Source organism: Drosophila obscura, unplaced genomic scaffold, assembly GCF_018151105.1.
Source record: "Drosophila obscura isolate BZ-5 IFL unplaced genomic scaffold, ASM1815110v1 contig_179, whole genome shotgun sequence".
Classification (NCBI taxonomy): domain Eukaryota; kingdom Metazoa; phylum Arthropoda; class Insecta; order Diptera; family Drosophilidae; genus Drosophila; species Drosophila obscura.
Window position 1 is genome coordinate 6801568 of NW_024542766.1, and position 13041 is coordinate 6814608.

General features: G+C 38.5%; 5 protein-coding genes across 5 annotated transcripts in view; 3 read left to right on the plus strand and 2 right to left on the minus strand.

Moving 5' to 3' along the window:
• Positions 1-1732: 1732 nt before the first annotated feature.
• On the plus strand, positions 1733-5894 carry LOC111077797 (beta-1,4-glucuronyltransferase 1). Its single transcript, XM_041592337.1, is given in 5 exon segments — positions 1733-1800; positions 3109-3237; positions 3239-3615; positions 4030-4804; positions 5134-5894. Coding segments are annotated over 4 exon segments (1404 nt in total). The 5' UTR covers positions 1733-1800; positions 3109-3186; the 3' UTR covers positions 5335-5894.
• On the minus strand, positions 5545-7167 carry LOC111077798 (beta-1,4-glucuronyltransferase 1-like). The gene is made up of 4 exons (XM_041592338.1): positions 6802-7167; positions 6303-6746; positions 5954-6245; positions 5545-5787 (listed from the first exon to the last, which is right to left on the minus strand). Exons 1-4 carry the CDS (start codon positions 7071-7073, stop codon positions 5575-5577), a joined length of 1221 nt encoding a protein of 406 aa, XP_041448272.1. The 5' UTR covers positions 7074-7167; the 3' UTR covers positions 5545-5574.
• Positions 7168-7595: 428 nt separating this feature from the next.
• On the minus strand, positions 7596-8703 carry LOC111081871. The gene is made up of 5 exons (XM_022378027.2): positions 8629-8703; positions 8419-8557; positions 8274-8359; positions 8066-8219; positions 7596-8008 (listed from the first exon to the last, which is right to left on the minus strand). The coding sequence occupies exons 1-5, from the start codon at positions 8701-8703 to the stop codon at positions 7596-7598; spliced, it is 867 nt and encodes a 288-aa protein (XP_022233719.2).
• A 314-nt stretch (positions 8704-9017) lies between these two features.
• On the plus strand, positions 9018-10199 carry LOC111077802. The gene is made up of 5 exons (XM_022372215.2): positions 9018-9093; positions 9155-9293; positions 9374-9459; positions 9519-9672; positions 9733-10199. Exons 1-5 carry the CDS (start codon positions 9019-9021, stop codon positions 10197-10199), a joined length of 921 nt encoding a protein of 306 aa, XP_022227907.2. The 5' UTR covers position 9018.
• A 2058-nt stretch (positions 10200-12257) lies between these two features.
• LOC111076524 (cell adhesion molecule 2) overlaps positions 12258-13041 on the plus strand; it is a 128021-nt gene continuing 127237 nt past the window's right edge. Inside the window, exon 1 of the mRNA XM_041592482.1 lies at positions 12258-12384. The gene's annotated coding sequence lies outside the window, so the exon portion shown is untranslated. The remainder of the gene's footprint in view (positions 12385-13041) is intronic.

The window sequence follows — 13041 nt, forward strand, 5'->3', positions numbered from 1 at the left end:
CACAGCAATGGTTGGAGTTCTGCATACAGCAAAGATAATGGCAAATAAAAGCGAAAGGAAAAGTGGAAATGGCAGTGATTATAATTGAAGATCTGGAGCACATAATGGTGCAGGATTCTTGGAGCATGTTGTGGCTGTTCTTACAGGCTATTCCATGGCCACTTTGCTGGAACTTCTCTGTGTGCTTCGAGCTGTTATTTGGGTTAAGAAAACACACTCCACAGACACACAACACCCTGTGGAAAATGCTGTATGTTAGGAGATGCTCAAAGTATGTGCAGCTTGACTATATTCCTAGCTATAAACTAGTCTTAGACCCCTTATAAGACGCTCCTTAAGGCAACATTTGACAAAGTGACAAGGAAATTGCAAATTAGCTTTACAAATTCCCAATATTAATGTTGATAACAGATACAAACGAAATAAACTAAACCCAATTAAACGCGTTAAACGTAAATGCTGTGTGCGAGCGTATTGGCAGAGTCATTTAATATTTATTGGTAGCCTGCACGTGTGCCATGAGCCATAAAATAAACCCAAGAAAACACATGAAAGAGCTCCTATTCAAGAAAGAAAATGTAAACTTATCATTTGCATTATCCAACAGATTTATTCTTAGCCGTTATCTATTGATTGGCGCCAATTAATTGCTGCTGATAAAAGCAACTAAAACATACAAATTAATACAGAAACAAGCAGCGCGTTCAGCTTTGCTACATGTCTGCCAGCTTGGTCTTTAGCCAACGATTAGAAGGAACAATCGTATAGCCCAGATAGCTGATAATTTTGCTGCCCATAGCTTTAGGTTTCCTTCTTTCGTGTTCAGTTTCATTTCGTAGCTGCACATCAAAGGTGGGTCGTGGTGTTGTCTCGGTTTCTCGATCGTTTATGGACCATATGGGCCCTTGATTTTCAACACAATCTACATAGTGATATGCACGTTGAGTCATCAATTGATTTATCTTTCTGGTTATTCCAAAATAATTAAAATACAAGTGTTTGACAAGTATAACTACGCCTTGGCCTATGTTTTGTGCGATGATTTCTAAAAAAAAAAGAAGAGATAAGACTCAAGTGCAAGCTGTCGTAGGGAATACAATTTATAGGTGTTTAAGTGATATTTATTTATATTTGGGCTGCCTTGGGACTCGGTGAATTGTGTCTTCAAGTAAAATAAATATGAACATAATGTGCATCATTTATTATCCAAAACAATAAATCAAAAAGTGTGTCAAAATCTAGCAAACAGTTTAAGTATTTATTGGACCTTTTAGGCGTCATTGATACGCTTCCTAAGAATTCATAAAAACGTATCAAACACTAGCAATTAAATGCAGTAGAAATACAATTTTTGATTGCTTTATCAACACAGAAGTCAGTCCAAGTTATTCAGTTCAGGAAATGACACTTTAAACTCATTCGTTCGATTGTGGCCAATACTCAGAAGGCAGACGGGAGTTATATGATATTTTTTGTACGGAAACTTGAGACTGTAAAGATATCAATTAAAGGAAATTGCAGAACAGGCATTAGAAGGGCAGGAAAAGTGGGATTAAAAATACAAAGATCAATGGAATTATTTATATATTTATATACTAATTAAATCAGTAATCAATAGTGCAAAGGAATTATTTATATATTTATATACTTATAGAATATCAGTAATCAGTGCAAAGAAATATCCCATATTGTCTAACTCTTTTTCAAGTTTGTGTCGTGTAAGCAGGCCACTCGATAGCACTTATAATTTTCTAATTTATATATGAAATTTATTAACGTATTACTGTTGCCATGATGCTGGTAAGTCCATGATATTAAGACTTCCAGCAGTTAAAGTAGGCCATGGAATGCCATTCTGCAGCAGATCTACATAGGAGTATATAAAAGGAAACTTTTCAAAGTCAGACAGAGAATTTTTAATAGAGCATCAGAGTTTACTGTATCAATGGATCGGTATATCGAAAGGATCGGTACATAGAATCCATATAAATTTGCATATTGTATGCAATAAATATTCGCGGGAAACCCCTTTGAGACACTTTTTATTTATTTTTCGATTTATTTATTATTTATCAACTCTTGCAGGCCATAAATATTATAGCTGTACAAATAAATGAAATTTGTAGAGATTGTTTTGAGATTTGCATAATTAAATAGCTAATTAATTCATCGAATGTCAGGCATATAGAGTTGATAGGAAAGCTCTCAGCTATTTTAGCTACTATTTTTGTTCTAATTATTCTAAAGTGTTGTATAGAAAAATGTATGTTTTAATTTAATTATTTTATATATTTTATAATATTTTTTTTATATAATTTATATTTTATTAAAATAAAATTATATTTTATTTTATTATATTTTAAAATTGTCAAATACTTTAATTTGAACCACAATTTCAATTATTTGAAGTTTACTAATTGAACTTTATTTTGAATGAAATCAAGTTTTTTTATAAGTATTTTTAGAAGATTTATAACATTTTTGATTAAATATTTGTGTATTATTTATTTGTTATATATTGTGTGTCAATTATTTAGTAATTTTTACAGATTTATAGCATACTTGTAAAGTTTTTTTTTACACAATATTTAAGATATTTTTGTAGCATTTTTAGAATTTTTCCTGAGTACATAGAATTTTTGGAGATGATTTATAGAGCAAGCATCAAAAGTCTGCTTCAAGACAGGTCATATCCAATCCAAAAAAAAAAAACGAAATAAACTATATATAGCTGCCATAAATAGAGTCGTTCTATCTATGAAAACGTGCACATATTATTTTCCCTTTTACGCCGTTTACTCTTTTCTTTTTTTTTGGTTGGGGTTTATTGAAAGGGAATGGGAGAGAGAACCCATAATAATTAGCACTATCGCAAGCATAATAATGGCACACGGCACATAAAGGCATAAAATTAGGCACCAAAAACCGGGCACGACCTTTGGGCTACAATTTCGTTTGGCCGCCACGTATTGGGAGTAGTTTTACCCCATCAAAGGGTTGTGGGGTAATGGGAGCCTCTGCCCTCTCAGTGGCCTTATCAAACGCGGAGTGTGTGCAAGTTTTTTTTTTGTTCTGTTTTTTATTCGATTTCTCAAATTTGTTTTATAGCTGCGGCTGCGGCTGAGGCCATAAATTAAGGAACATCCGAGTGCCACGCCGCAAAACTCAGACGGAAAGCGCAGCGCCATGGCCAAATGTAATCGCGTGTGGCCCATTCTAATTCTTCTCACGGTGTCCCGTAGTGCTCGTCTGGCGGAACTTACAACAGGCTCAGCATCTGAGTCAGCCACAGATATCCAGCAAAAGCGTATCCCATTTCACCCATAATGAAGTCAACGAATCTTTGTTCACCACCGAGGAATATCCCGAGGATTATCCACAAGTGGAAGAGCCACCCGTTCCGCCGCTAACACCACGCGGCCAGATACTTCAGCAATTATTGAAATGCCGCACACGCAATCTGACATTTGCGCGGCTGCAACATGGGGAATACTGGCTCTTGCAGAATCTGATTATTGGTCGCAAAAGTCGTTTGATACGCTGCACGGAAGCGATAACCTACACCACCAATGGGGACTATACGTTCTTCGATAATCTGGAAATGGTGGCAGAACGGTAAGTTGTTGAGGCACTTATCGCTAGAGCCACTGGAAATTACCGATACTCGCACATAATCTATGGGAATATCTGGCAAATTTATGGCTTACTGATAGCAAGTTATTTATATTTTTTATTATATTTGTTTTACATTATTTTGTGTGGGGAAAGTTAAGGCCTATGAAAGTGAAACTACTCAATTTTAATGCTAGCATTATGCAGAATAATAAATAATAATCTTATCTGACAGCTACTCAAAAATCATTGCAATCGGGTTGATATTAAAGACAAACTGAAGCAAAAACCAGCCACTTGTGCCGCGAAAAAAATGTGTTAAACGTTCACAAAATCCATCTAAAAATAGGTCAAAAAATTCCTCATAAATTGCTTTGACTTATAACTAAAATCCACTCCTTCTTTTCTCTCCCACAGTTGGCGCGCACCCATTAGCTTTGCCATCCATGCACCTGGCTATGATCTAAACACAACGCTGGACTCGATACAATATGTGAAAAATTGTCTGCCTGGCAGCGAGTACATCAACGACTATGTGACCTTTCATGTGTATTTCTCCAATTTGCATATGCCCCAATATGTGCCACACGATGCGGAAGAAGTGCTGCAGCGGCCATATATTTGTCAGCTAAAAAATGGTAACACAGCACCGCCGCCCTGGACTTTGAGACCACGCAGCGTCATGTACAAGGTGGCTGCAAATCTGACATATCCGATCAATGTCGGCCGGAATATAGCACGACAGGCGGCCAACACGTACTTTATTTTTGCCTGCGACATCGAACTGTATCCGAGCGTGGGATTTGTGGAGCAGTTTCTCGATATGGTGGCCGGCAATCATAGCATTTTGGCACTGGATCCGGGACAGCCACGTAGGGTTTATCCTTTGCCCGTCTTTGAGCTAAACTCGGGTGTACCCATACCCAATAACAAGACGGAGCTGCTGGCCCTCTATCGTGATGAGATGGCTCAAACGTTCCACAAGCGGATGTGTGCCTCCTGTCACACGGTGCCTGGGCAGGAGGAGTGGCTGAAGCGTGCACCCAGTTTCACGGATGAGCTCCACGTGTGGAGCGAAACATTGCGGGAGCAGGAGTTTAAGCATTGGGAGCCCTTCTATGTGAGCGACAATAAGGAGCCAATGTTTGACGAGCGTGTGACGTGGGAGGGGCAGTCCAACAAGCGGATACAGGTAATTATCGATAAATAATCGGAAATTAATTAAATAGATATGGATAAATGGTTGATAAATAATCTATAATTTATTGATAGTAGTTCGATAATTAATGAAAATTATATCGATAAATAATCGAAGGTGTATCGATAAGGGATCCATAATTTTTATAAGCAATCGAACACCATTTTAAAATAATCGATTTATTATCGATTAATAAAAAATAAATAATTAATGAACATTTATCGATAAATAATCTAACGAGAATTGGTTAGGAATCCATAATTGATTGATAGGTAATCGAAACTGCTATATTAAATATTTCTTTCCCTCTCTCTCTCTTTCAGAACTATGCCATGTGCCTCTTGGGCTATGAATATCACGTCCTGCATCCCGCCTTCCTCGTCCATAGTCCTGGCATCAAGAAGAAAAATAGCTGGAAATCATCGCGCACGATATTTGCCAAAGAAATGACACGATTCATTAAACATAAAATCGAGCCAGAGTACCGAGTGTTGTATGGCAGACGAATGACCTGCACAACGTGACATGGAAACTAAAACTAAAACAGAATTAAGTTACAGAAAGTGATATTCTCCATTTATTTGCTAAGTGTTTTATAGTGCAATTTTGTCATAAGTTCATTTGTTATTTACAATTAAAATGTACAAATTGTAGGCTTTAAGCGAATCGTTGTTGGAATATCTGAAAATAGCGCGAAGTGCGCGAACGCGTGTACCAGTTCTGGGCAAAATCCTTTGGCACTAAACTGTAATTAAAAAGATACTTTAAGTAGGGTTTAGGGGGCTTGCCATGTCCACACACCTTATCATTTTACTGTAGAACAAATGCCAGATATGCCACGAACGCGAGCTTCTGGTTTGGCTAACATTTACATGAGCCTTGGGCTGGCAGTTCTGCCAGCTATCAAGGCTGCGCCGTATGAGAAAGGCACCATCCAGTATAATAAAAGTGTAATTCAAGTCAATTAATATCTGGCCCTAGGGAAAAGAATTTTAAGATTGTTAATGGAGATTGCTTGGAAAATAGAGGAATAGAAATGTAGTTTAGAGTTATAAAAATCCACATAAAACTCCATTTTTAAGCCACATTTTAGGCCACATTTTATACCACTTTTTAGGCCACTTTTTTGGACACTTTCTTTACCTTTAAATTAGCGCCATGTTCATAAATCGATTCCATTTCATTGCTCTCCTCGTAGAGGGGCTCCAACTCATTGATGCTCACATAAGCCACGCACATATCCATTTTCTTCGAGCGACTAAAGATGTACAGATCATCTTTGCTATTCTGAGTGCTCAGCCATTGCATTTGCACATCGATGTCATCGTACACGGGACTCGTGATATTAAAATCTCTCAAAATCATAATCAATTGAAATTTATTCTGCGCCAAAGGTGCCTCCAGCACATGGGGGAATGTCAGCAAACAAAAGACCCTAAAAGGGAAGACTATTCAATGAGGAATGACTTTGTGGAAATAATTGCAAACCCACGTCGTGTAGGGCTGTGATATGTCTGCATAACGCCAGACATCATGATTAAGCACGAAATTCACAAACTTTTTGGCAAAATTATGTGTGGGCAGCAGCTGTATATCCATGGAAAAAACATAATACGTAAGGACATTGAGACGTGCCACATTCCGCAGCAGATTCACGGGATATTGCAGCTTCTTGCGATGCCAGTAGGTCAGATCTTGTGTCGAATTTAAATATACTGATGCTGAATCACACATTAAGGGATCGGCTGTGACGCCCATGCTGCCACGCCGTAAATTCTTAGGCATGTGCTGCTGGTGCCACACCAAATGAACGCTCACAAAGCGTTGCATAAGGACACCCAACTGCAGGCAGGTATTAATGTAGGCCAATCCCTTGATGGTTTTATCCATATCCTCACCGTTCGCATAGATCGTGAGGCTAATGGGCGCTTGCCATCTGCACAGACGACACTTTTGGATTGGAGAAATCTTTTCTGTACTCTGTCTCTCACCTGATTAGCAACGTTGGCAGTAGCTTCAGATCCGCATAGGTGCCATGTGTGGCCAGCGTAACACTTTCATTGGCAATCAATACCTCGCCCGCCACTATATAATTATGCCATACCCAGTACTCGCCATGCTGGCGCACATACCCTGGATTCTGCCTCGTCGCTGATCTGTTTTGCTCGAAATTGCTTTGAATATTTTGCAGCAAACGTGTTAGGCTGTAGCCGATGAGCACCAGAGTGAGTATCAACAGGATTTTGGCAATAAAGGGAGACATTTTTCTTTGCAGCTTTTTGAGAACAAATTACGTATTTATACACGGTATCAAAAGGCTACTACGAGTAGCACGTGGGAATCTTTATTGTATAAAATTTTAACTATAATTTTAATAAATATGAAAATTTAAATATAGAAGGAACAAATATAACAATCGAATAATAAATAAAATAAAAGAGAATAATTTGTCTACTAATAATTGATCTTTAATCAATAAATTATTTAAATGATTCGATAATGTAAAAAAAATTGTTCAAATCGATAATTGATCGATAAATATAATATATAATAATAATAATATAAAATCTTAAAATAGTATATGAGAATTCGATGAAAAAAATATAACTGGATCTCTATATATATATATAAACAATCAATACAAATATGAAAGCGAAAATGTATCGATAATAAATCGTTATTTAATCGATAGGTAACCAACAAAAAAAATATATTACTGATATGCAACAACATATATTCCTCCCCAACCGACGCCCTAAGGGCACTACGCACACACAAATCTCTTCTAAATATTTTTACCAAGCCTATGAAAAGTGCTGGAAGTCACTAGTTCCTTTTCCTTATACAAAAACCCTTTAGCATTTACAGCATTTCGTAGCAGAACATTCGACACAAGTTCCTGTCTGTGAAAATACTGCGAGTGATCAAAATTCGTACCCATTGAAGCAGCTTCTTCATCCTGCCACCATTTCTGTGGCTGCAAGTGCCACAATTTTTGACCAACTTTTGGCATTACATAAATAATAATTGGTGGCTGTGGCTGGAGATTGTCAGACTTCGATTTTTCGCTTATTTCCTCTCTGTATAGAACGGGATTTAGCGGATCCATGCCATAAAGTCGTTGATATTTTTCACTATGCACCAAAACCATAATCTGCACAAAGGCAATCAAAGCAAAGGTATCATAGGCCACAAGCACTGAAAATCGGGCATAAAATATATCAGGAATCGGTGGATTATATTTATGGTACATACTTGCATAGAATGTGAGAACGAGTGTCAACAATATCAGAGTCGTTAAGGGCACAACATGACGTGCAATTCGCAGGGCAATCACCGATAGTAAAACTATTTGCATGAAGTAAAAGAATTCGAAGACGAACAAAGGCAATACATAGTATTTCTTGAGCTATGGAAGATACAAAAATTATGAACAAGTGAAAGAATGTGGAAAGAACTTTACCCTATAAGCACCAAAGGCACCCACAATGCAAGACAAAATATGACAAAAGCTGTAGAGCTGGGCAAACATCATAATTTCCTTGGGATCTGCAATGCGAAATGGGCGTAGTTTTAGTTTATATTTTCACACTTGATATCCAACTTACATTTCTCCACCCAATTGATGGCCTCTTGTACAATAATACTCGCTCGATAATTTGCATCATTTTCAAATATGCGAATCACTGAAAATATGAAAGCGGTGCCATTGTCAAATATCACATACATAGTGATGACGCTTTTGCACTGCAAAAATTATAAGAGAAATATATATAGAAATTTTGCAGACTTTACACTACTTTGATTCGCATATTTACCATGGCAAAAAAGCATATAACGAGGGTGCCCAAACGCACAGAAGCGCAAAAGAAATAGCTCTGCATGAGCACCATGTTGGCTCAAAACTATCTTTATTTGCAGCGACATTTTGTGGCATATCTGTTCACCCTGAGTCGCAGCCAACGAATGATAAATGTAGGCAATACTCATATTTTATAAGCCATAGACTCCATTACCATATGGGCTCCAATGCAGATTGGAATCTTTGGAACATGTTTTTGTCATTTTTGTGTTTCGGTGGGTAATTGCTTTACCCTTTGTTCTGCCGGCGCAGTGTTTGCTTTGCTGTCGTGGAAATTGGTTAATTTACCGCTTGATTTATGTTTGAACATTACAAATAAAAAATAAATAATAGTTGTGTAGACAATATGTTATTTATGGAATCCTATATGTGCTATTGCTCAGTGCGTTTGGGTGTCATCGTTGTGGCTATTCTAACGATTGTAGGTGCCCCTCTGGCAGGTCCCATCTTTGTCTTTGGTTTAATATTTATTTATCCTTCAGCTACGCTGCCTGTCCATGAGCATTGTGCTGTTTGTGTTGGGTGTTGCATGTTTTGACCCCCTAATCGATATATTGGAGCACGATGCGGACTATAAGGATCGCAAAATGGTGCGCAGATTAATCAATTGGATAGAAAATTGCAAGTATTTAAAAAAATTTTTTACTGCCTTTTTATTGGCATATATTTTACAATTTATTTAATTTCTTTTTCTTTAATAGCTCCTGAAAATTTCCTAATTTCGCTGCAGATAATTTTTTTACGCACACTTGCAGCTGCCATTTTGAGTATTTGGGGTTCATTAAAGGTATTTTTGTATACTCTAAATCCACATTTAAATAATTATTTTCTACCTTTTTTTTTAAGTTACAAAAATGGTTGGTGCTGCCGTTGGCCTTTTTTGAGTTGGCTTACTTTTTACAGTTCACCATTCAGCATATTTTCCTGATGATAATGCTGAAAAAACAAATCAATTTGGGTTTGCTTATTATTCTTACCCTCATAGGCAGTTTCTATATACGTAAGTATTCGCTTTTCAAGGACTTAAATCGAAGAACTAATCCCCACTTTTTATTGCCAGTTTTTGTTGGCTACAATGCCTTCACCTGTGTGGCCATGTTCCAAGTAATTTCGCTGGTGCGCAGCCCTCAGTATCGGGAGCTTTATGGCGATGATCCATTTCATCCGCTTGCCACGAGGTCGCATCCACACAGGGACTCATCGGTGCAACAGCTGCGTGTGCTCAAAATGGACAATGACAGCGACACGGACATTGATGAGCAGAAGCGTTTGTCCAAGCTGGGTCTGTGGCCGCGTCGCTATCCACAGGTGGTATCCGTAATACCTGTACAGGCGCCATATCCACCGCTCAAGTGGTGGCAACTGCAGGCCATGGACACGGGCCAGGACAAGCTGCAGCTGGACTCGTCGGCCGTCTATCGTAACTGGCAGCAGGGGGAGCTGCTCAATGGCGTGGGCGGTGAGGTGCAGCGAAAAAATGCACTGAATCGCCGCTATGCGGAAAGTCAAATGCATCGATGGTACTAGCAGCTTCAATCATAGACCTTCAACAATTGGGAATCCTTTATCAACTTGTTCAATAAAATTATCGATTCCTCTTTTGTGCACTTAACAATCGTGAGACAACGTCCTCTACATTATCCTTAGCTTTTCACTACCAAAACTTTTACGATTTCTGGTCTCTCTCGTTTTTTTTTTTTGCATAAACGATACTACAGATTATGCAACTGTCTGGGCAGGACACTTTGCATATCCAACAGCGACCAGGAAGTGGGCAAGTGCTGGTTTTGGGGTTTGCGGGTTGGAGGGGTTTTTGGAGGGGATGCTTCAATGGTTGGGACTCGACTTACAAATGCTTTTTGCCATTTTACATTCAACCAACAAAATGAACAGCAGCAATAGAAAGAAAAAAGAGAAAGCAGCAGCGAAACAGAGAGAGAGAGAGCGAAAGCAACAAAAAAAATAGGATAAAGGGAAGAGGAGGAGCCATAAGAAATGGCCGTTGGACCATTGTGTTTTTGATGCAAAAAAAAAACCAACAAAAAATAGAAAAAAACGACAACCAAAAAATCAAAGTGTCTAACAATTGGCGACGGATGCAATGGACCATGAGCCTTCTTTTGGATAAAGCCATGGGGGGGATAGGGGATACCAACGATACACTCAATTTCTCTCTTTCACTCTCTCTCTCTATTGCTCTATCTCTCTGTCGCTGTGTGTGGCAACAACAAACTCTGTGCCACATGGACACGACTTGTCCTCAGGAGATTTTTCGTAGCTGTGCTGTGTGCTGACAGTTTTGTTGACTGCTGAATGCTGTTTTGGTCCCCAGCCCTGTTGCTGGGCACAACTTTTGCTCTAATTTAATTAAAAGTTTTCACTTAAAAAAAAACAACAACAAGAGCCACAAAATATATATGACACACCAAAGTCAATCAGTGCAGGGATCCTGTTTTCTGGTCTACTGAGACTTCCAAAATTGTGCCACAAAAATAATTGTTTCCCCTTTTGCTAGGGAGAAATTTTGCATGAAAAAGTTAACAGAACGAAATGGAATTATCAAAAAATAATTAAAAATATATATAGTTAAAGGACAAATATAACTTTAAACTAAAGTCTGTTACTTTATGCATTTTGCCCATTTTAATATTCTCTTACATTCGTTTTCCTAATCATTTAATGGCATAATCACGACATAATCAAGGCAAACATTTTTCAAACCTTTTTTGTTATTTTTTAGCACACTCTAGGACTTTTCAGGACATGGATGGGGGGAAGGGGACACACGTAAGCCGTTACGTGTCGCTGATTATCTGTCGTGTGCTTAGCACGGGATTAAGTTGCCAAAAAGAAGAGAAAAAAACGTGCAAAAAGTGAGAGAGACAGAACAGGGAAGGTTCTAGAGGGCGTTGGAGTAGTAGTTACCAGTAGCGGATTTGGGGGCACCAGGTGGAATAGTAGAAACAGACTCCACACAAAAAAAGCAACAAAATTGTGTGCCAATAAGGGAGCAAATATTCCGTGCGTTAATGTAAGGGGAGGCATTCGAGGGAACACTCACACGACACTCGAATTAAGTTCAAAGGCACGCACCAAACGAAAGAGAATGAGAGAGAGAGAGAGAGAGAGGCACCTATTCATCCAATTATGCTCACCTTTAATTATGACACTTGGAATGAGAGTGTCCGACAGCGCTGCAGCTGCGCTCTCTCATTATTCATCTTGCTGTAGAGAGAGGCGATTATAAAGAGAGCACACAAGAAATGCAAGCCGCCTACGCTCGCGTACAGCACGTCAATACTGTCACATCTCACACTCCGCCCTCCCCCGCACCAACAAGTGATTGCTCTCTTTTGAATTAGCAGTGGATGACAATTTGCAGTGAGAGAGCAATTAGAGCGACTATTAAGCCGGCTACGCATCTGTACCCGCTCTCTCACGTTTTTTTTTTTTCCCACGGTCCATTATAAATAAAGCGCGCGTGTCACAAGTTAGCTGCGCGTTTTCAAGCCGTGAAAAGTGGCAAAATATGGAAAATTAAATGAAACAAAGTATCGCTCAGCTGTGTAGGGTTCCGGTGTGGTAAGATATGGGAAAATTGAGCGGGAATAAAGCAGATCTTTAATAACATTTACAACTTGTGTGAAAAAGTTCATCAGATGTCTCATGCGCGTATGTATGATTTTACATGCGTACATGTGTACATACTTATGTAAGTATGTTTAATTTGTTTGTTTTGGTTTTTTCTTTGTGTGTGCTCATCTGCTTGTCCCGTTTTTTTTCGCTTTTGTCGTTGTTTCGTGTCGTTTGAGTGTGAAAAAAACAGCAAACAAAAACAAGAAAATGCTTACAAAACAATCGTTAACATCATTAATCGTTTAAATAAAAAAATGAAATTAAAAAAGAAAAATCGAACCGTAATCAGAAAAAAAGCAGAGGTAAAAAAGACTTGATTGTTTTTCGGTTTTGTTTTTACTGTTTATACCTCTTTATACCTCCCTCTCTTGCTCCTCTTCTTGGGAAAATGTGTTGCTGCTTATTGTCGTTTTGTCGCCCCTTGGGGACACCTTCAAGTCCGCTCCTGTGCACAGACGATGTGTGACATTTACCTTACGAGTAGAAGTAGGGGGAAAGCCAACAAGTGGATGTGCTCCAGGGGGCTGTTTGGCTAGCAGACATCCCCTTTTATATTCCCTTTACACCCACTCGCAAAATAGCTGCAAGGACTTTTAATTCAATGTGCGTGTATGTGCAAGGCTGAATGGGATTTAAGGCGCCCCAAAGCGTAGATGCAAAGTGATTTAGATATTAACTTGTGACTAGGTTGCAATAACTGTGCAAGAAGCCGAAATTTCAATGAGCCTGCATT

Excerpts from the sequence above, each read along its gene's own strand:
- LOC111077798 (XM_041592338.1), bottom strand. The coding sequence starts at position 7,073 with ATGTCTCCCTTTATTGCCAAAATCCTGTTGATACTCACTCTGGTGCTC. Across the intron at positions 6,246-6,302 it reads ATATCACAGCCCTACACGAC|GGTCTTTTGTTTGCTGACAT; the intron begins GTGGGTTTGCAA and ends CTTCCCTTTTAG. Across the intron at positions 5,788-5,953 it reads AACATGGCGCTAATTTAAAG|GGCCAGATATTAATTGACTT; the intron begins GTAAAGAAAGTG and ends TCTTTTCCCTAG.
- LOC111077802 (XM_022372215.2), top strand. The coding sequence starts at position 9,019 with ATGTTATTTATGGAATCCTATATGTGCTATTGCTCAGTGCGTTTGGGT. Across the intron at positions 9,094-9,154 it reads TTGTGGCTATTCTAACGATT|CTACGCTGCCTGTCCATGAG; the intron begins GTAGGTGCCCCT and ends TTTATCCTTCAG. Across the intron at positions 9,460-9,518 it reads GTATTTGGGGTTCATTAAAG|TTACAAAAATGGTTGGTGCT; the intron begins GTATTTTTGTAT and ends TTTTTTTTTAAG.
- LOC111081871 (XM_022378027.2), bottom strand. The coding sequence starts at position 8,703 with ATGGTGCTCATGCAGAGCTATTTCTTTTGCGCTTCTGTGCGTTTGGGC. Across the intron at positions 8,558-8,628 it reads TTATATGCTTTTTTGCCATG|TGCAAAAGCGTCATCACTAT; the intron begins GTAAATATGCGA and ends TAATTTTTGCAG. Across the intron at positions 8,009-8,065 it reads CGTTCTCACATTCTATGCAA|TGCTTGTGGCCTATGATACC; the intron begins GTATGTACCATA and ends CCCGATTTTCAG.